Below are 25,455 nucleotides of genomic sequence, written 5' to 3' on the forward strand. Positions count from 1 at the left end.
TAACTCAGTTACTTCAAGTTACTCGTTACTTTCAAAGTAACTAGTTACTAGGGAAAGTAACTTTGGTTTTACTCAGTATTCTCTTGTTAATGTGTTGCTTCCATAACTTTGCCAGTCTTCTAGCTTGCTTACTTGCAACAAGTGCACTGTGCCACCTACCAATAGAAAGGAAAAGATAATGTGCATATTTCCACGAGAGAAATCCCACGCCTGGACCGTCATTGACTGCTGCCATGATTCTAGCCTACGTCACAGCGTCATGTGCACCTTTTACATCCAACACAAAACTGCAGTCGTGGTGCTTTGATTGTACTCAGAACTCGGAAATTCTGCCTTCTGAATAGGAAGATGTAGGCAACACCAGACTGCAGATGAGCTGCATACAGGGCTGGACGGGGACAAAAAATCGGCCCGGGCATTTTGACTAGAGACCGGCCCACCATTATAGGAAAAATCATAAAGCCTTTGAATGAAAACAAACGCTGTTGTGACAGTGATGTACACTGTTTTGATGGTATATATGCATCAATCGTTTGTTGTAATATTCAGATAATTATTTTTTAAAAGTGAGACATTTTAAATGAGAATAAGAAAGAAAAGTATTTCTTTGTGCCACCTCTCCCTGTTAATGCCCTACCTGGCCCCCTGGCAAAACTTTGCTAGCTCTGCTCCTGCACAGTTACCAGCTGTCAGCTACCTAAAAAGGATCCTGGTGTTATTTGTCTCTCAGAAACAGTTCATAACTTCAACTCATTCATGTCACCTAAAAGGTAAACCTGTTTCTCCATCACCTGTTCAGCTCTGATGATTCAGTAAGGACATCTCCTGGTTTCATGTTTCCCTCTCACCAGATCACCAAACCGATATTATGACCAGCAGCTTTTTTGCAGCTGTGGCTCCAGCAAACATCAGCTGATACTAGAAATTAATATTAAATAAATTCTAACAACAGCTGATCAAGCTTAAACGTGCTGCTGTTGTTTAACGCGACATCGGCTGGTTTCCTGTTTCTGGCGCAAAGTGGGCGATAAACAAACAAGAGAGACGATCAGCTGATCATTGATCAGTTTCATGATTGAAGTAGAAACGGGAGAGGGAGGGGGGAGAATGAAAGAAGAAGAGGCAGCTGTGCAGCAAAGACACGAATAACTCCAGCTTTGTGCCTTTTTCATTGTAGCTGAATTACGGGACAAACTGTTCCTTTTCACCTCAATACAAAACGCTTAATATTTTCTCTGAATACCAGACGGGACGGTTGGCAACTCTAATAACTTATGAACAAAATAAAGTTCAACATCATTAACTTCATAGCACCCACCCAGCTGTATAGAAACCCCGTCATGCTAGCTAGTACGCAGTATGGAAAAAGTCAGAATAACGAAAATAAACTCCACCTAAACTTGGTTTATATCTGACCCAGATAGACTGCAGGTCATAACTTCTTACCTGAAGTTCAGTTCACACTCGGACCGGCGGCCGCCTCGGGTCTCTTTTCCTTCTCTTCCACCTGCTGCCTCCACCACTTGCTAATGTTATTGAATCTGTGGAAGCTCTGATAGCCACCACACGAAGTAACGAGTAAGGACCCTATCTAAATCCCAGTAACGACTAACTCGTTCCTGATTTTGGCATAATAACTAGTTACCGTGCTCGTTACCACAATAATAACGTAGTTACTGTAACGCGTTACTTAATAACGCGTTAGTCCCAACACTGTGAATGAGTAATAAAGCAGCCAGAGGATTCTTCCTCTTATCACCTGTAATGTTTCATCAGCTTTCACATGTTCCTCCATCTGCTGACAGAAACGTACTCCTTATGTTTTTGAGCAGTGCATCAAAATCATCGTGTGCCATAAAACGCATCGTAATTTTAATGACGTGCATTTCTTAACAACACTAAATCGACTGTTTGTCTGCTCGGTCACCAGCGTCAGAGCCGCAACAGGCAGGACTCCGAATGTCTCCAACAGTCTGATGTTTCTGATTGTGGAGACTCTCAGATTAATGTTTGTTCTGCATATTGATCTCAGTCTTTGCATCAGCTACAGGGAGTAAAGTTGTGTCTACATGTGTTGGTATTTTCAGTAGGAGGCACCACTGTCAAACTCAAACATCTGGTAGTTTCCCAGAGAAAAGAACGACATCAAACGTTAATTAAATCAACAAACCTTAAACTTTTCTTCGCTGTGTGAAGCACAGCCTGTGTTTCTTTAGAAAATCGAACCATCTGATTGGCTCACCCTGCACTCACACACGCCGGCCTCCTACTGCGAGCCCTGTTTGGTCAGAAACCCGACTCTTCATGTTCGATGCTTTGCAGCAAGACCTTTGTTTCATATGACTTCTCTGTTCTTTGCTCTCAGTTCCTTCCTGTGCTTCTAGCTGACAGCCTCAGTGTGTTTCTGCAGCTCTCAGTATCAGACGTTCTCTCAGTCTCCCAGTATGAGGTCCTGGACGGTTATACTGGGAGACATGAGCTCTCACATTTGTGTTACAGCGCTACAACATGCTAGCAGTTTGTTACCACATTTCAAACATCAAAGTGTTATCAGAACGTCTCACGTGTGTGTGATAGAAACAGACAGTGCACGCTAGCATTAATGATACCCACAGACATATATGATGGTCATAGCCATGGTGACGTCACCCGTCATTAAGACAGCAGCATCAGCAGCTGTTCCTACACTGACCTGGGAAAGCAGAGTGAATATCCCCTCTCGCTTTGGAGGTTGTATGTGATCGTTTCTGTGATGCCTCATTTTTCTGCCCTGAGGTGGTAACTTCACAACATCACAGCTTTTTCTTTTACATGTTGTTACTCCACCATGCAGTGATGGCTTCTTCTGCACACACACTCTCTCTCTGCCTCTCGACAGTGTGTTTGGTTTGTATATACGTCCTGCTAAAACTGCTCCAACACTTCCTGATATCTGGCCGCCACAGTCGCTGCTTTCTGATTTCCACTTCATGAGGAGAGTTTGTTGGCGATGCATAAGGAAGTCAGGAGTATATGTGATGTGTTAGCTTCCATATCTAGTTCACTTACGTCACCTAAGCTGCACAAGCTCGGCTAAGGGTGGGACACTGCAACTAAGCCCTGTGGATACGTCTTCACATACACGCTGACAGAACCTCTGGACAGATGTGCAGCCCCACTTAGCATGCTATAGTTCTTAGCAGCGTTTGGAATAGGTGCAGGACTGGAATTCAATTATTCCTGTGTGATAGGTTTGTGTTGCTGATACTGAAGAAATTCACTGTCAGAGTTTCCCCCTGATACTGATAAACAGAAGCTCAGGAACGAGTCGTCTCCAACCCACTTCAACTTGCTTCCCCCTGCAGGCTGTTTTTATTGGTTACACACATGAACATTCATAAAGCTTGTTGCTGTATCACCTATGAGAAACTCCTATAACTGGTTACAAAGTGTGATTGTGCTGTGTGTGGTTATATGATGGGAGTGCAGCTCTCCCAGATTGTTGTCAGCAGAATCTGTTCTTCTCAAGGCTGCTTGTTCCCCTTGTCGAGGTCATGCACGCAGTCATGTGTGTGGGTTACCAGATAGCATTTCTACATGGCGACCTACAACACATACATTAAACCTCACATTCACCTTTGCTGACTCTGTATTTTCATATAAACTTTCCGTCTTGTACAACATGTTCTAGATTTCTTTTGTATCTAATGCTGATGTTTTTAGAAATATAGACATAAATAATCTTAAAAAGGGAACTGAGCTGGTTACTGACTGTGTCATCTTTATTTCCACGATGTGCTTCTTGCTATCAGTGTCACGTGTTGGGCTTCGTCTACACAACATGATGGTTTGAGGTCAGATAGTCACCAAATGTGAAATATAAACCAAATATCTTTAAATGGTAAAAGTTTCCTGTTTTGTGGAACACAACACTTTTACTTTACTCTGAGAGCGACTTCTCTACACTAGCTTTCTGTTCTCAAGTACATGTTTTTGTTTGTATTTTGTGTAACTTTTGTTAGTCTCTACCTCTGCATTTATCTTTGCACTTGTCTAAATGAGGAGGACACGAGATGAATAAAGATTATTTAAATAAATAATTCAGTGTACAGGAATTCATCAAGCTGGTTGCAGGAATGAAGCTTTTCTCTCACAGGATGTTGCTGGCTGCCTTTGTGCCCATGATATCTAACTAGCTGCACAGAGAGTTAGACAGCTGGTTATGTTATTGAAAAACTGAGTTGTTATGTTGTTTGTGGACAGGAAGCAGACTTGGTCCTCTGCACTGCACAGATTATTTCCTTTGTTTTTTCCTCTTGTCAGACACGCAGTGGTGTAACATGTATAGTTAACAGTGCAGAATAGCGCACATGCACACGGTAAGAGCGCTGCAGTGACACTGGGCTGTAGTTTATAGAAACATACTGTGTTTCTGCACCGTGTGTTTCTGCACCGTGTGTTTCTGCACGGTGAGCCCAGCGCAGCCTTCAACAAAGCGCGGCCGGGGAGGAGATGCCACAGCACTGCTAAACAAGGACGGAGCGTGCATGTTAAACAGGACCGGCTGTGAGCACGGCACGGCACGGCTTCACTGCCGACCGGGTCCTCGTCTGTCCCAGTGTGACTACAGCAAACCTCAACACGACACGGACACTCAAGATTTCTGTATCAGTTCAGCGCTCCGTCGAGCTGCAGGAGTCATAACTGTACCGGAAACTGAGTGAACCCGCCTTCAAAATAAGGCTCTCTCTCGGCTAAGTATGTTAGCATGTAAATGTAGTACATGCGATTAAAAACGTTTATGGTGGATTAACACTTGTGTTACTGTACGACCACAGTAACAGAGAAACAGACTTAAACTAAGGACATTTACTTTGATTCTACTTTAGTTTTGAAGGTACGATATCAGCTCAGCTGTTGTTTTATTGATTTCACTTCGATTTGATTGAGTTTTTAACGCCAAATCACAACAGCAGTGACGTCATGTTGCTTCATGTTATAAAGACCAATAACAGGCTGCGTTAGTGTGATCTCACTGTCTGACCCTTGTCCACACACTGTTACATCACAACACTGCAGATCAGGAGTCAAACATGAAGCCACAGGATCAGATTCAGCAGTAACTGCGGGCACATCTTTGGTCTTTCCACAGCAGTTTGTAGTCGTAGTTACAAGTAAAGGATGAATTCAGAGACGCACGTCCTGCCACACCGCACTGATATATGCCAGCTCTGCTCTGGGATGCCCTCTGCACCCAGTGCAGGTGCTCAGTTTTTCCTTATGATGAATAATAATGAAATAACAGTTTCACCTCACACGTCCTTTACGTGCTGACCTTGTGTTGTAGTCAGAGACCGCGCTTTGCTGCTGGGTCATAATCAGATTCAAATGGTAGGTAAGTGGACACAGTGACCTCTTAGTGTTACGTCACAGCCTCCGTTTGAAAGCGCTGAGCGGAAGCTCGCTGTGACTGCGCGTAGCTTGACGCAGGTACCTGTCAAAGTGCCGTTCCGCTCGCTATTTCGCAGAAACGCCGGCTGCCGTCGCCCTCCTCGGGCACCGCGCTCTCCCGCCTCATCGACCCTTCACGCGTGGAACACATGAAGGCGCGCTCTCGGGTCTAAAATGCTATTTTTAAACGTGACCTTGCGTCGAAGGACTGAACGCCGGCTCGTGTCAGTCCTGAAGGATTTCTGCAACAGATCGGCAGCTGAATGAACAGAAAGCGGGCCGTGGAGCAGCACACAGGACGTTACAGCGCTGATGAACAACACGGCCTACATACACGGAGCATCTCCAGGACGCCAGCTGTACGGACTCCTGCACTGACGTGCTGTTCAACCTTGTAACGCAGTAATAACTGAGCTCCGTTTGATTCGCTGCTGCAGAACTAAGCATCACAAGACAGGTGTGCGTGATCCACCAACGCTATGCAAAAGAAGGAACGACCAACAGGCAGATGGACTTTGCATGCTGGATGTTTCTGCTGACCTTCAAAGAGGAAACCAGAATGAAAAATTAAGCAGTGGCCTAAGCTCTTTGGATATTGCATAACTCTTCTTTGCTCTTGGTTCACTCCTGGGCTTTGTAGTAGCTGCTCACTGGATTAGTGTGCAGCTCACGAGGCCTGGAGGTGCACACGGAGGGTGCTGAATGGCCTTTTAGAGCTGGTCTGTAGATGCCTTATCCACCAGAAGCAACGGATTGAATCGCAAACCACGATGTGATCAGCAATAAAGTCAACAGCCAAGCAATAAAAAGGGAAGACTTTATGCAAACAAAGATCCCAGCGGAGGTTTTTGTCCATCGGCAGCATAAATAAACTCTAACGATGCTTCTGAACTGCGGGCAGCCATCGCCTCTCCTGAGGCATACGGACGTGCCGCCTCGAGTCATAGAAAACTTTATCCTGACGGGCTACCGCTTCCCAAACTACAGCCTGTGGGACTGCTTACTGTCAGCGTTCAGGCCCACCAATGAAACGGGCAATTTCTGGACACACTTTCTTCCTGTTTTCATCTTTTTCTACTATTTTGTGGAGGTTTTTGGTTGGGAAGGTGCGCCCGATAGCGGCGAGCCTTTCTTCTATCCGTTGTGGAATTACTTTATTGGGGTGTTCTGTTTACTGATGGCCAGCAGCATGGCTCACCTGCTAAACTCAATGTCTCTGGTGGTAAGAGAGGTTTGCTTCTTCGTGGATTACGGCACCATCAGTGCGTACACCGTCGGCTCATCGTTGGCATACTACTACTACATCCACCCTCAGGCAGGAATAGCAGAGGCAGGGAGCAGCTCCCGGGTGGAGTCGAACCGTGAGGCTGCAGCGTTGCCCTCATCCTATGCAATCCCAGAGTTCAGCGTGTTCTTCGAGACCTACTACATCCCGTGTGCGTGTGTCGTAGCAATCATCTGCGTTTTATCCTGCTGCAATACTCGGCAGAGGTGGAGGCAGCATCGCTACATCATCCGGACGCTGGTTTTTCTCCTTCCGTTTCTCATCTCCTCCACACCCATCTTCTACCGCCTCCTCACCCGATCGCCTTACTCCACCTCCTCCTCCTCCTTCACCGCTTCCACCCCCATGGCCTGCTTCTTCTATCGCCACTGCCTCTGGTTGCTGGTGTCAGCCGTCTTCAACATCAGCAAGTTCCCCGAGCGCCTTGCGCCCGGACGCTTTGACATCTGGGGGCACAGCCACCAGTGGTTCCACTGCTGCACGTTTTTGTCCATCCTGGATGAACTTCACATGATCAAGGCTGAGATTAAGGCCATCCTGCTGAGCCCAGCTTTGCTGCTGCCCCCCACCTCCCTCTCCCACCTCCCTGGACCCACCGTTGCATCCACCTACGGAGTGATGCTCCTCCTCCAGACCACCATTGTCTCCATCATCGTATTGTTCTCCTGGCAGGCCAACTGTATCTATGGATCCCAGAGAGAACAGCTGGAGCACGCCACGAAGCACCTGAAATGTCACTGATCACGGAGAAGTCACTGCCATCATGAAACCCGCCGTATGTTTGGATTAAAAGGATTACATGTTGAGCTCAATGTGTGGTTGAGCATATCTTTGCCAGTTCTTTCCCAGAGCTGCTCCTCACCTTCTAACAGGACGTCTGGGACAACAACTACCTCTCGGGGCTCTGCAATCATGGTTGCTGCCCAGGAGAACTAATGTTCCACTTTACGACTGGTTAACATGGCGTAGACGTTAGTGGGACCATTAAGAACATCTGCTGTTAGGTCCTTTTTGTTGTTCCTCTTCCCGTTTTTACTTCACCCTTAAACGGTGTGTTGCTGCGGCCGAGCCCATTGTTTCATGTCCGATGATTCCTTTGATAACCTTTTCTTCCTCTTACTTGCACAAACATTCGCGCACGAATCTCATTTCCTGTCTGTTTTGCAAGTGACCCTTGCAGCAGGAAGTGTGCGTTGCACGCGACGACAGAAATAGCTGAGAGCTCTTCTCGGTCTCACAGTGAAGCACTTTCAGGGGCTGCTCACGCGCCCCGTCATTAAGAAGCCATGCTGAACTTTCTGTAAGGACGCAGCACTTCAAAGCAAATAACCGCGTCCTTCTGTCAGTTATTGACATGTGAAATGTGTTTGTGTGGTTTTCCCCATACGCTCTGCTGCTTACTGCAAACTGGTGCATTTATGTCTTTATGGTGAGAGCAAAGTCTGTGCTTCAGAAATGCTGCAGAGCACTGCTCCACTTTAACGTGAGCACAGTGACTGCAGCAGCAGCAGCTCTGTGTCTGAGACCCTTCATGTGCTGAGCAGCCTTCAGAGTCAAAGCCATCGTTTGCAATTTCAGTTCCCTACGAGCTGATATGACCACGCGTGTTATCGTCACATAAAAAGTCTCCAGACTGCAAACATGACAGCTCAGTGTGTCCACAGCTCAGTGTGTCCACAGCTCAGTCTGTCACAGCTCAGTGTGTCCACAGCTCAGTGTGCCCACAGCTCAGTGTGCCCACAGCTCAGTCTGTCACAGCTCAGTGTGTCCACAGCTCAGTGTGTCCACAGCTCAGTGTGTCCACAGCTCAGTGTGTCCACAACTCAGTGTGTCCACAGCTCAGTGTGTCCACAGCTCAGTGTGTCCACAGCTCAGTGTGTCCACAGCTCAGTGTGTCCACAGCTCAGTGTGTCCACCACATACGTCAGGATTTAGAAATCTTCATTTTCATACAGACGTATGTATGTAGACGTATCTACCACAGATCTAAACACACTTTGTCACTTCTGGATGTTCATGACTGGAATATTTTTAAACACAGGCTGAAACCTGTAGGGAATGTTGTTAACGCCGCTACGTTCAGTGATTCCAACACGCCAATGATCAGCCCGAGGCTATAAGATTGAGTTAAACGTTAACTTTACCGCCAACTCTTGATCGAGCAAAGTTTAGCTTCGTGGCGTTGCTTCATCACACCTCCTCAGCCATGAGACTTGGACCCTGTAGGGTTTAAACACCATCCATGTACATCGTGTTATTTAGATGTGGGTTGTCCAGAGAAGCATTAGTAGTGGATGAAGTGGACATATAACCACATGGAGGTGGAGCAGGTCCGGTTGGTGGCTTCATTCCTGGATGTCAAAGTTTACTGGGCGAGACACTCGAAGCACCAGTCGCTGTTTGAGTGTGAAAGATGTAGAAAAGATGCTCGTATGAATCTACGGGTGAAAGAGACCTGCTGTATAAAGTGCTTGAGTAGATTAGCTGCATAAGAACCAGATTTTATCATACAATGACTAATGTCCCCAAATCTGTACTGCTGAACGTAAGTGTGTAATAATGATGATGATTTTAGTTAAACAGAAATATTCCTCTGATCGTTTAGTTTCACGTCTTCCACAAAAAGAAGCGAGACATTGGTGTAGTCCGGTTGTTTTTTTCTCTTTGACCTGTTTGTTAATCTCACGTGGTGACGTTGTGATCATGTACTAAAATCTGCACATATACCTGCTTATACTTGCACACCACAAACTAATTCTCATGGATCAGAGATGTTTATTACATGTGACACTGGAATATGTACGGAGGGAAATCATGCTGCACTTTCTTCAGGCTCCTCGCGTGGCTCCTCTGAGGGTCTGTGGTACTGTGATATTTCATTTCAGGTTAAAGTATTGCTGTCTGATGAACGGCCTGAGAGACTTGTCTGTGTTGAAGCAATGTTTTTACCTCAATTCAGCATTCGAATCGTTGTGTTGCTGAGAGAAACCATCGCTGGAACCGATCGTGTCCCAGCGATGGTTGAGTCTGTTAAGCTGTGTTCAGTATGTGGATGTTAGACTCACTGACTACTCATCTTACCTAGTGAAGTACTCAGGGTGAAGAAAACTCTAATAGATTATTTACACATGCGTTTAATTATGAACGACTTCAGGAGGGTAATTCTAGCACTCAGTGTACAAATCCTTAATCAAATAGTGCATCTTTGAGTTTTCAATAAATTACACAGAGAACATTTGTCATTGTGGGTCTTTGTTTTCTTTACTGTGCAAATGTTTTTTATAATTAATGCAACTTGAATGCTTCAGCTGCACAAACAGCACTGCTGGTTTCGTTGTAATGTTCCTGTGTCGTGGCGTTAACCTGTGCAGCTGAGCTCCTCCGTTGTTTCCCAGCTTTTCTTTTGCATCGTTTGGATTAAAGAAGTGAGATCAAACACATTAAGTGCACCCTTATCTCTGTCCATACAGATACTAGAAGGTGTATTTTTTAACCTTTGAACGAATGGATTTGTTATTAATCTTCTCGTTGACAGAAGAAAGTAAATGAAAGTGTGACGTGTTCAGTTTCAGCCATCGCACACAGTCCTGGTTCCTGGTTTCTGGCCCCACACAGCTGCGAACATGTCTATAGGTGTTTAGACTCGTTAAGTCAGGGGATCTCAGAGGTTTGAATAATTCAAATGTTTTCAAAGAAGTTCCCTGTCCTGCCCTGATTTGCAAGTCTAGCACTTCCTCCTCTCAGCCTGCTGCATGCATGGTTTCTGTTTGTGCTGTAGGTCTGCGGGACCCTACACTCCGCCACGTGCACGGACCTGCACGCACAGCTGGCTTTTCCACTTCTACCCCACTGCATCACTTTGTCTCATTTTACTTTAACATCCACAGCTGCAAGAAAGTCACAGGACATGAACGTCAGAGTGGAGATCATCGTCAAGCAGAGCTACTGCTAAGTCAGGGAGCCAAGAAACAGACAAGAAGGTGGTGAAAGCAAAGCTGAGAGTCATGGAGGCAAAGGCTAATGTAAATGAATTCAATGCAGCTTTATTTACACAGCGCCAAATCACAACAACAGTCGCCTCAAGGTGCTTTATATTGTACAGTAGACCCTACAATGATATCTTACATATAGATTGATGAGCTTCTTCAATTGATGATGCAAATTACTACAAGTGTGCAAAACATTTAATATGGGCTCAGTGTGTGGGCCTCAAACCTGTGCAAAGTCCAGTTTTAAGTGAGGAACTTTAACCTGAAGTCAGACTATTCAAATATCAGGTGGAACATCGTTTGCAAATGTCCGTACGTTCACAACGAAGACGGTTTGTTTGTTTCATCTACTCATTCAGGTCTGACAGCTGTGAGCTGAGATAAGCTTCGTGGAGGTGGTCTGAACTGGGGAGGGGCAGTGTGGTAGTCACCGCTGATAGGCTGAAGGGGAAAACACGACCCTATCAGCTGTCATACAGGATGATGCGCCCACTGTTATTTTCACATGAAACTGACACAGTGATCCCTGAAAAGCTGCAGGTCGGTGAAACAGTGTGAAATAATCAGACTGTGCTGGATTTATTTTGCCTGGTAAGATAATCACGAGTCTGAACACAGCTGCAGCTTCATCCATCGCCACTGTCAGTCACATGAAATGCAAACGTTTGTAAGCTTCTTGTTCTCGATCGTGCAGCGAGGGAAGCACCCAGCAGGGAAACGCAGAAGAGAGAGAGTATCCCAGGATGATGACAGGTGGGTGGGAGGAGCCGGCCGCTGTGCAGGAACGCTGAAACATGTAGGAGAGTGGGGACCAGTGGAGGGTGCTGAGTGGGCCCAGAAGGCAGCAGCTGTTGTCTGTGAACTGTTTGTGTGGGAGACAGAAAGGCTTCCTCTGCTGTCTGCAGGACTCAGCCTCTGTGTGAATGTAGCACAGCTTTTATTTGAGAAATGTCCCTAAACTCTCCACACTTCTCTTTTCTCCCACATGGCTGGGGCTGATCAGCTCGTCCACACCCACACAGCCCCAGTCTCATGCATGCATGCAAGTCTCAGCAGCTCCCTGAATGTTTCTGTGCTCGAAACAATCTCACAGATGCCTCGGGGTCCGCCTGGCTCACTGCTGAGACCTGAAGCAGGCACTGGACTCTGGAGTCAGTCTGCCAGGCGTCTGGTCCCCTTACTGGTGGATCTCTAGATCCAGTAGGTGGTATTCCACAGAGGGGAAGCTCATAACCCACAGCAGCTGTCTGCTGGTGGCTGTGGAAGCAACACAAAGCACAGCATGGAGAGGAGGGAGCTGTGCCGTCCTCACCTGTGGTCATGAACCAGTACAAGCTGAAATCTGTTTCCACGTGTCTGGGCTTCTTCTCTCTGCACACTGGGAATAACTGGGAGTAGACCTGCTGCACCCTGAGGGGAGCGAGCTGCTTTGGTTGAGGTGCTTCAGGCCCTCTGGTCACCTGGCTTTTGCATCAGGTAGACCTCAGGGATCATGGCTTCAGAGGAGGTGCTGGAGAAAACTGCTGGCAGACAGGAAGCGTGTGCATCTTTGCCTCGTTTGTTGGTGTAAAAGCAGTGCTGTGTGAGAGCAGAACTAAACAATGGAGAGCTGCTTTCATGTTGCGCCTGTGCCTTTCTGAGAAGCAGGAAGCTTCGTCTGCCAGTAAACTTCCTGTTCAGCTCTCTGTTCACCCTCTCAGATAGTGAGGCACGTCAGAGAAAGAACCACAAAGCTGTCACTTCCTGTCAGAAAGATATCGTAGATGAAGCCGTTTCAGACCTACTTTTACCTTCAGTCAGCTGGCAGCCTGTTTATGCAGCTGAAGGCCGTCCAGTGACTATTTTAAGGCTCCGTCTAAGAACCAACAAAGAGCGCACACTAACGTAAGCTACACAAGAGAACATGATGAAGGTATAAAGATGACAGGACAGCGCAGCCAGGAATCAGCTTTTATTTCTGAGACTTCATCTGACATGTAAGAGCTACAAAAACTGCTCTGTGAGAACCATGAGAAGCAGGACAACAGCGACATGTGTGGATAAAGGAATGTGTTCATGCAGACAGCGAGGATGGACTGGAGGTTTAAATCCCAGCAGGAATAACTGGGAGAAACGTTCAGTTTCCAGTTAAGACGCTGGCTGTGAGTCTGAGAGCAGCTTTGTCCATTTCAAACTGCTGAACGAGGTTGTTTTCATGCTGCACGTAGGGCTGCGCGATGTGACAATCTCATATCCCGATATAAGACATTTATCGTCCCGGCAACGATATAAATCACATCCTTCACCTGGACTCGAGTGTTTTAACGATGCATGAAATGATACATTTTTAGACACAAGTTGTAACGGCGCCGTTTTCTCTCAAAGTTTCAGTCTAAGGGTTATTTTTAGCACCTGGCGTCTTTTTTACTTCTCATCCGTAAACTCTCTGCATCGTTCACATGATTCAGTTTATTTTGAAAAGTCTCAACAGGATCTTGAGCTTTATTGTGAAAAGTTTACGTGGAAAACAAACAAGCGGACAAATATAAGAGAGAACTTTAAGACATTAATACTACAGTGACATCTGAACGATGAAAAAATATTGCTGTAAACAGTTTATTTTGCGACACCACGAAACAAACGATAGCGTAAAATGAAACGATGTTTTTATATGGTCATCAGATGGTTACATCGAGCAGCCCTCGGTGCACGTCTGGCTGCTGCTGACACGTGTGATACTAACTTTGGTCCACGAGGTCAACAACAAGAATGAAGTCTAAAAATGAAGAAGCACTTGGTCTTATGGCACAGGGGGACGTCTTTGCTTTAAGGACCATCAGCTGTGACATGCACACAGCTGATGGTCCATAAAGCAGGACGGTTACAGGACGGTGGGCGAGTCAAACCTGACTGGATGGGTCACCTTCATGTGCACAATAAAAGCCCAAAGTAAAGCTGCTGTGGCCCTGAACTGAGGCGAATGCTGTTTTCTGTGTTTGAATCAAGCTTCATCTTATCTTTAGTACGGTTAATAAATACTCATCATCATCATCACCAGTCGAACAGTGTGGCTGTAAAGCCAGAATCACACACTACAGCTATGCTGTGCAGCCCACGATCAGACACATCAGTTAGGACTCGGACATCTTGCGGATCATGTAGTTGAGGATGCCTCCGTGCCGGAAATACGCCAGCTCCACGTCCGTGTCAAATCTCATGCGCACTTGGAACGTTTTCCCCGAGTCGAGCTGTGGGAGCAGGAGAGAGCAGGTGAGCCGTCACATCCCAACACGCCTGCAGCAGTTTACCCTCGCCGTCTGTACCTTGATGTCTACGACCATCCTGGGTGTGAGCGCCTCAGGGATGACCACGCTGTAGCGCTCTCTGCCGGTCAGACCCAGGCTGTCGGCCGTGTCTCCTGGTAGATACTCCAGAGGAATCACTCCCATCCCAACCAGGTTACTGCGGTGGATCCGCTCATAGCTCTCTGCCAGGACAGCCTTGATGCCCTGCAAACACAAAAACACCTGAGACCTGCAAACAACTATGTGAGCAAACCCCAACAAAACAGTCTGAGTTTACCAGCAGAAAGGGGCCCTTTGCGGCCCAGTCCCTGGAGCTCCCAGAGCCGTACTCCTTCCCCGCGAGAACGAGCAAAGGGATTCTGGACTGCTGGTACCTGTCTGCAGCGTCGAACACGTCCAGCTGAAACAAGAACACAGATGCTCCAATCATAACAATCTGCTCATAAGATACGCCCGGCAACAGCACTACATCTGTTATCTGTCAGCAATGCCGACCCCGTCTCAATGCTCAGGCATCTAACATGGTTCACTCTGATGCTTCTACACAACAGTGATAATTAACCCTGTGAGGTCTGAACCTTTGGGCTTTGGTTCGGCGTCGTCGCTGATGAGGTTACAGCATGAAGCAGAGTGTGTGTGCTCGTTCATAACCACTGCCTGTTGTTTCAGGGTCCGTCCAATATAAAGGTGACTGTTGTTGTAGTTTAGTGCAGTAATTGAACAAAAGGAGGGTTTGAATCCACCGTCTTGTCCCTGTGTTTCCTCCCACAGTCCTGCAGCTGTAAATGTGAACTGTTGTCTCTGTGTTATCAGCCAAATACTGTCATTAATCGGCGTCTCGTCCACAGCACGTCTACCAGCAGATGGCCCCGCCCCTCCCTGAGCCCGGCTCTGATGGAGGTTTCTCCCTGTTAAACGCAGAATGGCCTCCTGGCTGCATCCTTACAGACACAGAGTCAGGAAGCTTTGACCGTTACTTTTTATTGCTGCTGCGTTTTACTTCACAACTTGATTTTCAAGAACAAACCTAAGAGCACCGTTAGAGTTACTGTAATAGTGTTTCATGTAAATGAATCTACATGCAGTTTGTAGTTCCTGATGCACACTTCTTCATAGCTCACATATTATCGAGAGCTCTGATGTTCTGAAATATATTTTCTCTTTCAGGCGTTGATATAAATACGGGAAACATATAGATGTGTCTAACATTTGCTATGTGCAGTTATTTATGCTCACACCAGCTGAGTGTTGTTGGTCCTGGAACAGCTGCAGGTTACTGTTAGGGTTGCTGCCCTCTGGTGGACAAACTATGCAACCTCAGAACTTGTAAACTCGTGTCCGCAGGCTTCAGTTTATTATTATCACAACATTGACTCAAGATCATCAGAAAACTTCATGATCTGCTCTCACACTTCTTTAGATGCACTGAAGGTCATGTGTATACAGCTATAATGATATTAGCTGGTTTGTAATTTAAACAAAGAAAATGTGATCGAGGCATAAATTAAATACAATTTAACATCAGAGTTTAAACAGCTTGTGTCTGACTTCTGTTGAGAAGTTGCACAGTTTGTCCATCAGAGGGCAGCATGCAGCCCTGACTGTGCTGGCTCTGATATTTCAGCTGTGTCTTCTGATAAATGAGTGTTGCACAACGATTCAGCGTGAGGCTTCCTGCAGCTCAGAGGTCCTACCGTTTCTCCTGTCGGCAGGTGGACGGTTTGTGGCGCCTGCTTGTTGAGAAACTTATTGAAGAGACGGATGTTGGCGAACGTCCCTCTGGCCATAACGGCGTCGTTACCTCGCCGAGAGCCGTACGAGTTGTAGTCTCGGGAGTTCAAGCTGCCAAAAGAGTAGCAGCAGAAAATGTTGATGTTTCACATCATCAGGTGTCATTTTCATCAAGAGATGAAGCCATGTGAAAACTGTCTGCGACGTCATTATTATTCAGTAACACGTGTGCGCTGACTCACCCCCTGCTGGTCAGGTAGCGTGCTGCGGGACTGTTCCTGGCAATGTTCCCCGCAGGTGAGATGTGGTCGGTTGTGACCGAGTCTCCCAAGTTCAGAAGCACACAGGCATCTGTGATGGAGGCAGGAGGCTGCAGCTTCCTGGTCTGAGTTAATACAACACAGTCAGACAGGTCAGACAGCAGGGTTTCCTGTGTGCAGCGAGGACACGCTCGCCAAACCACACGGCTCAAAATGTCTCACTTAACCAACGATGTGCAACGAGCCAACGAGCTCTGTCACTGCTGTCACTTTGTTTTAACTGAAGCCGGGACATTACTGCGTCATAAATGTTATGCAACCGTCTTCCACCAGATGGCGCCGTTAGTGAGAAACAGCACAAATCAATCGCTAATCCATCTTTTTGTTAACGTGGAAATGAGCTTCCTCTGAAAGGTGGATGGGCTACAGACAGGGGGCGGAGGTCATTCAGAAGGGCTTTAGAGTAGGCCCAGCTCTCTGGCTAAGGTCACCTGGGTAAGGTGTTAGAACCGGGCGTGTCCTACCGCAGGGAGGCCCCGGCGTAGACCCGGGACACGCTGGGAAAGGCCCAACGTTTCCCTTGATAAGCTGAGGGGGTGGCTGCCCCCGCGACCCAACGCTGACTATGATGATGACTATGATGCACGACGTGAGGTGTCACACTGTTAGGCAGACAGACCCAACCAATAACACGACTCGTGACAGACTGTGGAGCTGTGGTGGAGCACAGTTCACCACCACAGTCACCTCCAGGCACTTCACTCTGTAAGCTACACACTACACTACACTAAGTCCACTCTTCTACTCAACAAAGGCGAAACATAACCTTTGAATAAGTCTGCAGACGAATGTTCGTGTACGGCATGTACTTACCAAACCATCAAAGAAGGGCGGAGACTTGATGTAGGTTGATCTGGGGTCCCAGGTGTAGAGTTTATCAGAGGGAGCAGCCAGCGAGTTCCAGCGTTCATTCACGTTCTGCAGCGAAACCACAAACACAGCACGAGGCTTTCTGTCAATGAGACATATATCAGCAGTGCAGGATCTCCCCAACAAACGCACACTACCTCGATCTTCTCATAAACCTCTTTGAACATGGATGGAATGACAAACATTCTCTCCACAGCCTGGATTTCCTCTCGAGTGGGCCAGATGTCCCTGAGGAAAACCTCTTTGCCTTCAGAGCTCATCGCTACAGGGAATAGAGAAAGAAAGAGGACAGCAGTATAATAACCTAAACTATATACAGACGCTTCAGTTTAAAGCTCATCAACACACTTAGAGCTGCTGGAAGTGACCTGCAGGTTGTCTCGTCTCTTTCTTTCAAATATCACTCCTATGTATTTAGACCTGGACCTGTTTCCACCAGCCATCTATAACTAAAAGGCTTCAGCTCAGTATCTCAAATGTTTCGGGTTAGTAAGTGAAAGCTCGGAGATCCAACTCAAACCTGTGGGTGAAAAAGGAGGAAACAACTGGAAGTGTCAAGATTACTCAAACCTTCCAATCATAATCCACTGGATGCATCAAAACCAGACAAATTTGAATTCTTAGCAAATATTTCAGGTTGAGGGATTCAGATATTCTTTAGATATTTTACGTTTTGTCTAAATAAAATATAAAAATAAAAGTGTTTAAACTCAATCGGTGACTTACCAATGGGCTCATTCTCAAAGTCTATTCTCACTGTGCCAGCTAGTGCATAGGCGATGACGAGCGGTGGGGAAGCCAGGTAGTTGGCTCTGGTGTTGGGATGCACTCGTCCTTCAAAGTTTCTGTTCCCTGAGAGGACGCCTGCAGCGATCAGATCCCCCTGAGGCACAGAAACACCTCAATCACATGACACACAGGAGGCGCTCGCTCATGGTGACTGAACACGGAGCTGCTTCAAGTCATCAAAACGTGTGTTAGGAACAAATAAACGTCACGGGAGGAGGGAGGAGGAGCCTCCGATGTAAGCCGTTAGTACCTGGGTTATGGCCTCCACCACGGGCTCTGGGAGCGGCCCACTGTTGCCTATACACGTCATGCAACCATAGCCAACAACCTCAAAGCTGCCAGAAGACACAAACGGATTATTAGACAGCTGCACGTCACACACTCTGTCACTCTGTCACTTCCTCAGATGTAAACACACGGGGGCGCCACACGGGGGCGCTTCAGAATCAAACAACAGTGCCCTCAAAGAAAAACAAAAAAGAAAAGAGGCGAAACTCTGTGTTGTTAAAACAGCTGAAGTCTTTTGAACGTAAACAACATTAAAAACAATTATTGAAACGTTCACTGATCACTGAGCCAACACAGCAGCTGATGTCCCCATTCTGCTTTAAAACAAGGACGCTGGTTACACTGGATCCTACCAGTGAAATAACTGTCATCAACACAAACACGTTTCCTTCTGCACACGAACGTGGGATCGTTTCAACAACAAGCAGCTTACCCGAGCTGAGACAGGTAGTCCATGACGCCGCTCTCCCTCAGGTAGTAGGTCACCACTCCACTGCCGGGCGACAGGCTGGTCTTTATGTACGGCTTCACACTCAAACCACACTCAACCGCTTTTTTTGCCAGGAGTCCTGAGAGAAGACAGACTCTCATTCAGTCACTGTCAGAAAGCTGTGTGACAGTGACGCTCGCACACCCACCTGCTCCAAGCATGACAGATGGGTTGCTAGTGTTGGTGCAGCTTGTGATGGCAGCGATAACCACCGAGCCGTGACTCAGCGCGTACTCCTTCCCGTTGAACTGGAAGGGGGCTGTAGCGTTGTGGTGCTGCAGAGCCACCTGGAAGCCCTTGAAGCCTTGCTGAGGCGAGAATCAGAGAAACGAACGTTTTCAGAGCTTCTTATGTGCTACAAGCAGTGATGCTGCTGAGCTAATGCTAAGTGTCAGCAGCCTCCACCTGTAAATGTGCAGGAACGCACCTTTGCTTCCAGACAAGCTTCAAAATCCTTTTTCATGTCAGACACGGGAATTCTGTCCTGAGGTCTTTTGGGACCGCTGCAGCAGGGAACCACCGTGCTCAGATCCAGTTCTACCACCTAAGGAGGACAGACACATCCCATAATACTCCAGCTTTATTCTTATTACATTTGCATCATGTCACAATTTTCTGTTGCCATTAAAAGACAAAACCAAACGTGAAAACAGAGTTTCTCATGAACACATCGAGTGTTTTCTGGGTTCAGCAAACAGAAAGGAAGTCAGAGGCTGACCTGAGTGAACTCTGGATCCTGACACACATCGTTGTAGTCTCTGAAGATGGCCACCGCCTTCAGGTACTGTGTAATGTATGCTAGCTTCTCTGGCTCCCGTCCTGATGTTAGACAAACGAGTCGCATAAACAAAAAGAATCGGCTGCAGTGAAGAAGTGAAGAAGACCTTTGTGCTGAGGTCAAACCAGCTCACCGGTTTGTTCGAGATACTGAAGGCTGACGTCGTCCACGGGGAAGAAGGCTGCCGTGGCGCCATACTCTGGACACATGTTGGCGATGGTGGCTCTGTCAGCGATCGACAGCTGAGCCACGCCTGGGCCGAAGAACTCCACGAATTTTCCTACCACGCCCACCTGACGGAGGTGCTGCGGGCACGTGCAGAAAGCACAGCTGTGACGTCAGAGCGCTGACTGCTGTTGGAACAGCTGCATCGAACGCCCTCCTACCTTGGTAACAGTCAGGACGATGTCGGTGGACGTGATGAACTTATCCGCAGCGCCGTGCACCTTGTAGCCCACCACCTCGGGGAGCACCATGCTGATTGGCTGACCCAGCATAACAGCTTCTGCTTCAATTCCACCCACACCTGAAGGGGCACGGTGAACTTTTACTTTGACACAAAGTTCACACCTGTTTTTCACTTTCACACCATTACAAGCAATTAATGCAAATGTTCTTGAGTGATCTTACTAAAAACAACACTATTACTACTAATGATAAGTTAACAAAGTAAGTGTTGAGGTTAAACAACATAATGCACATTCACAATGATACAAAAAGGCCTTTCTCAGGAACAACACGGCTAACAGTGCAGAAGCTGCTCTGCAGAAGCTGCTGCTACTCCTACAGGTGTGACCTTCAGCCCCTCTGTCAGTGCTGGACACACTGTGGTACAAACCCTCGTCAGCATCAGCTGAACAGTGCTGCACAAAGAGTGATGAGACACAGACCATCACAACACGTCTACATGCAGGTCTGTGCTGCAGAGAGATGCAGACAGAGTCGAGGTGTCAGTGAGTCCAGTTTCCTTCACCATCAAATGAGAAACAACCTGTGACAGGCAGAGGTCTGCAGAGCCAAAGACACGACTGAGCCAAGTTTCTGAGAGTTAACAGCTGTGTGACGGCGGCTCACAGGACAACAGCTTCAAGCAGCTTCATAGTCGTAGTCTCAGTTTCTACTGTTTGACAGGACGAGCTGCAGACAGAAAGCCAGACGTCAGAATAGGACAAAGTTCCACAGTGTGTGGCATCAACATGCAGGAGGAAGTGTGATGGTCTGGGGCTGTTTGCTGGATCCAGGGTCGGTGAATGAACCAAAACAGCTACCACAGCGTTCTGCAGCAGCCTCTGCTCCGTCAGGACTTCATCCTACAGCAGGATAACGACCCAAACATCAGTCCAAGCTGCACCAGAACGAGTGTCCAGCACAGCCTCCAGACTGAAACCCCATCGAGCTGGTTTGAACTGAAAGCAAAGCAGCCTACAAAGGTTTATGGAACTTCTGCTCCAGATATGGGAGAAGATTTGATTTCTGTCGTAGAAAGAAGCCACGACTGTGTTCAGCTGCTACATCTGCCAAAGGAGGCGACTCTGATGAGTCAAAGGTTAGAATATGTTTGGGTCTAAGACTAACTCCAATTACTTTGTGCTATGCTTTGATGTGTGCAACAACACATTAAACGGCATCATTTTCAGTGAAAAACTGGAAAAATGTGTGTATTCTAAAACGTCTGACTAGTAGTGTGTATTTGTGAGGTGAGGATCCTGCACAGAGCAAAAGAGATCACAAACAATAAACATGGCAAAAACAAACTGAGAGAATCTAGTTAATGATATGGAACAGAGAAGCTTTCATACTGGGACGCCCCCCAGCAGCAAACGTTCATCACAAACAGCTGCTCCTACATATTCAACGTCTTACCCCAGCCGAGGACACCCAGACCATCGATCATGGTGGTGTGAGAGTCGGTGCCCACCAGACTGTCGGGATACAAGAGCCCATCCTGGTTAAACACCACGCGGGCCAAGTACTCCAGGTTGACCTGGTGAACGATTCCTGAACCAGGAGGAATAATTCGCATGTTTCTGAAGGCTTTGGAGCCCCACTGCAAAGACCAGAGATCATATTTATGGACCGAAACATCCGACTTAGATGGACACGCGACAGTTTCATACCTTTAGAAACTGAAATCTTTCTTTGTTGCGGTCAAACTCCAGATCCTGATTTTTCTGAAGGCTATCAGACCTGCGTGAAGAACAACAAGTGAAATGAAGCCGTGAATAAAACATCTATGAACTGACACACGGTGGGAGAAAGGCGAGAGATCTTACTTCCTGTTGAAGTCCACTTGGATGGAATGATCAATGACGAGGTCGGCGGGACAAACTGGATTAATCTTTTCTGGGTCGCCACCGAGTTTCATCACTGCATCACGCATGGCAGCGAAGTCGACCACGGCAGGAACACCGCTGCATGACACAGCACAGGCTGATCAGGGACCGCTCAGACTGTGATATCACCTTTTAAATGTGCACTAAACATCACTCATAAGACCCCAAAAGCATGTGTTTGGAGTCTGTGTTAAAGTAGAAACCTGTTGCTTACACAGTGAATAACAGAATACAGACTGCTTTTAGCAGATGCTGCTACAAGACACTGACACTCAAAGAGGAAAAGACATACGTGAAGTCCTGGAGGATGACCCGCGCCGGCCTGAACGGCACCTCCACAGTTTGGAACTGCGTCTGCTTCCAGTTCAGGATGCTTTCCACATCCGAGCGCTTCACTAGAAACTCATCACAGTTCCTGACAGCAGATTCCAGGAGGACCCGGATGGAGAACGGCAGACGGTCTGAGGAGCGCATGTGCAAGTGAATACTTCTCGGTGGAGTGCACCAACAAGATGCTTCACGTTAGCATTCAGTGTAGATGTGCTCCTACCATATCTGGGATCTCCAAGCTTGGATAGATTGAAAAACTGCTGCTTTGGGTCTTTGGGGTCCAGAGGCTCAACTATGTGCTCAAAAGGATTTTTCACAGCTGCCGACATCTTTTCCTAAAAGAAGATCAAAAGCCTGACTTACATGATGCAGAATAAAGAAGCGTGGATAACTTGGAAAACAAAGAGTCCCTTTACCATCTATTTTTCAAGTACCTTTCAAATATGTCAGACTGACAGGAAGGCAGAGCCTCGGGCCTGTTACTAGTCTCGTTCCCTAACGGGAGGTGGATTTGCTTGGATTTCAGGGTTAGTGTTGGAGGGTCGTTGACCTCGTTCTATGAACATTGCATAACTCAATTTCTTTAACAAAAATGTGACACTAACTGTGTGTCAGTGACTTGCAGCTCAAACACACATTATGTGAAATTCATGTTCTGGGGCCTCTCAGAAAGAGGCGTTATCTGTGTGAAAGGTGAATGCCTGCACACCTTACACCACAGACTTGGCTGGTTAGCTGAAGTTCAGGCTAAACCTCTGCTGTCAAGTGCAAAGTCAAACTGCCACGACAGTGACAAAGACAGCTTTACTTCTAATGGTTTAGTCTCGTGTAACAGCCTGTGTAACAACTACGGTCACTCCTGCCGATATAAAACGCGACGCTGACTTTTAGGTCACATTTGTAGCCTCGGTTTATGCCGTTTTTACCAGAAAGGTCCCAGTTTCAATCAGAAAGTTTTACACTTGAAGCCTGATTAAAGTACAGCTTTGTCTCCACATCAGTCACGTTGATATATTATCAGTAAACACGCGTGAAGAAAACCTGACCTGCTAACTATCACGGTTAACTGCACCCATTTAGGACCAAAACTTGCTAATGTTGATGCTACGTGTTCAGTTAGCATAGCTCATGGGTCAAAGTTCAGCATTTATGAAGATGGTATCAGACTTTTATTCAAAGATAAAAAAAAATGAATACTAAAACGAAGGAAAGAAGCATTATTATTATTAGCTAATAATTCAGACATGATATCTTATTAGCGTGAGTTGGTATAAATGTGACAGTTGGATAAATTAGCTTTCATAGCGACATAACGAGAATTTCAGTTCAGACTTTCTTCTGGAGAATCGTTAATAAGCCAAGAAACTGAACGTGGTCGGATGGTTATTGCTTACTTTAGATGCAGTGTTGAAGTATCACCAGATCACAGCAGAGTTAGGTCACAACCAGCTAGTCGCCACAAAACCTGCTGCTTGTTCCGCCCAGGCTCCGCCTCCACTGGGGACACTTCCGGTTAGGTTTTTTCAGAATAAAAGCTGAAACCACGCCGGGCTTTGCAGCTTCATATCCACCTATATCTGACAACTATGGAAAGGAGCTGGAACGGGAAATGGATTATTTATTTATAAATTTCTTTATTTTCGGTGGCATAATACAAAACAATTATTTGGCATTTATATATTTTATCTTACATTTTAAGAGGGAGAGAAATGCTGAGTATGACAGAAAGACCACTAGAACCACAGTCAAGCATGGACTGTTATGCTTTGGAGCTACTGAGGGTACAGGATGACTTCACCACATTGAGGGCCAGACGGGTCTTGCACCATAAAATCTTGGATGTGAACCTTCCTTCAGCCAGAACACTAAAGATGGGTCGTGGGCTTCCAGCATACCGCTGAGTGAAAACACACTGCCAAGGCAACAAAGCCGAGACTAAAGAAGGAGAACATTAAGGGCATGGAGTGGACTAGCCAGTCTCTAAACTTCAGTCCCATAGAAAATCAGTGGAAGCTTAAAAAAACAAACTGGGTGATTAAGAGAATATCACGAAGTCTGGGCATTTAGTTAGTATTAGGCAAGAAGTCAACTAATGCTATTAAAAACTATCATGAGCAAACCAACATGAACCAAAAATGGGGAACAGCAAACCTAACGCAATAATGTATTTGTTATATTGTACACATTCATAAAGAGAATAATGACCAGCGTGTTTCACTGCAGCCAGGGAACACAAGATAAGATAAGAACACCTTTATTAGTCCCACAGGTGGGAAATTTGTTTTGTTACAGCAAAAGTGCAAAGTTATGTAGCAGAAATTAGAAAACACTGGAATGGAATAAAATAAAATAAAATACTATACACAATAGAATAAAATAGAATACAAATGCTATATACAACTGAGTAAGAAAATACAAAAGTACAACTTTGTCAGAAAGAGAATTGCACATATAGCAGTCTTATTGCACATGTGTGGGTTTGATCAGCTGCAAAAGTCTTTGTTGTGGAGTCTGACAGCAGTGGACAGCACTTAGAGCAGTGACTCGTTCCTCACTGGGACATGGCTGAGGATCGTGGCCTCAGATTTGTGGGGCCTCATACCTGCTGTTTCAGCTACTCTGCTGTGGCTTCAATACTGATGAAGAAATCATACAGATTCCTTTATTCAGTACATCAGGATCAGCGCATCCACGTAACTGTCAACTGCTAAGCTAGCACACGCACATACAGCCGGCGTACCTGTGTACTTCCGCTGGTTTCAAAATAAGAGTTCGAACATTACATACTCCAGTGTGACCTGGAGGTCACCTGATGAACAGGGGCGGATCTAGAGAAATTTTCTTAGGGTGGCATGAGGGTGGCAAAATCAAAGCCTTTTTCCCCCCAAACACATATGCAGGTGGTTACATGTGGTTAAAATGATTCAAATGCAGTAAGTATACACGTTTTTCATATAAATATAGTCTATAACTTAATTATTGTCTGTAGCCAACATAAGTACACACTTTAGTTACATAAAAAATGTGAGTTTTGATGTTATGTATAGCCTGTATAATAAATAAATATGTAGCCCAATAAGTATAAACTCCAGAAAGCTACACAACATGGGGCGCTTCATTTACAAACACGAGTCTAACTTAATTAAACACACAGAGATGGATGAGCAGAGGTCACATGATGAAAGAAAAAACATGGAGTCTTTGATTTATTTAGATATTTATTGATGAATGCAAACAAACCCTGACACTGAACCATCGTCCAGCTTTCACAGAACAAACCTGATCACATGACCTGCTGACCCAAACAGTGAAAAGCTCCATGGCAACAACAACAAACAGCCTCACATATGTTAACAGAGGCTGTTAGAAGCACAGAGTCTTTACAGTCTTTCTCCTGTTTGTACACAGATCTCTGCACATCTTCATCACAGTTACTCACAGACGTGCAGAGTGTGTGGATATCAAAGCTAAGTTTCCACCATGTTTGTAGTCTGTACTGGGACTCATGGAGCATCTCTCTATGAGCACTCAGTGCTTT

The 25,455-nt window shown here is 46.3% G+C and overlaps 2 protein-coding genes across 2 annotated transcripts; one reads left to right on the forward strand and one right to left on the reverse strand.

The window, feature by feature from the left end:
• The first annotated feature begins 5,468 nt into the window (after positions 1–5,468).
• Positions 5,469–9,952, forward strand: paqr9 (progestin and adipoQ receptor family member 9). Its single transcript, XM_006809694.3, has one exon. The coding sequence runs from the start codon at positions 6,311–6,313 to the stop codon at positions 7,454–7,456; it is 1,146 nt and encodes a 381-aa protein (XP_006809757.2). The 5' UTR covers positions 5,469–6,310; the 3' UTR covers positions 7,457–9,952.
• Positions 9,953–13,349: 3,397 nt separating this feature from the next.
• On the reverse strand, positions 13,350–23,411 carry aco1 (aconitase 1, soluble). Its single transcript, XM_087837884.1, has 21 exons — positions 23,312–23,411; positions 22,138–22,252; positions 21,880–22,048; positions 21,528–21,665; positions 21,372–21,441; positions 21,118–21,301; positions 19,641–19,780; positions 19,388–19,559; positions 19,195–19,295; positions 18,904–19,020; positions 18,625–18,784; positions 18,420–18,555; positions 17,949–18,033; positions 17,636–17,792; positions 17,047–17,171; positions 16,853–16,957; positions 15,962–16,104; positions 15,683–15,830; positions 14,266–14,388; positions 14,007–14,192; positions 13,350–13,931 (listed from the first exon to the last, which is right to left on the reverse strand). The coding sequence occupies exons 2-21, from the start codon at positions 22,244–22,246 to the stop codon at positions 13,815–13,817; spliced, it is 2,685 nt and encodes an 894-aa protein (XP_087694010.1). The 5' UTR covers positions 22,247–22,252; positions 23,312–23,411; the 3' UTR covers positions 13,350–13,814.
• Positions 23,412–25,455: the final 2,044 nt, after the last annotated feature.

Source organism: Neolamprologus brichardi, chromosome 3, assembly GCF_056152115.1.
Source record: "Neolamprologus brichardi isolate AB-2024 chromosome 3, ASM5615211v1, whole genome shotgun sequence".
In the NCBI taxonomy this organism is placed as follows: Eukaryota; Metazoa; Chordata; class Actinopteri; order Cichliformes; family Cichlidae; genus Neolamprologus; species Neolamprologus brichardi.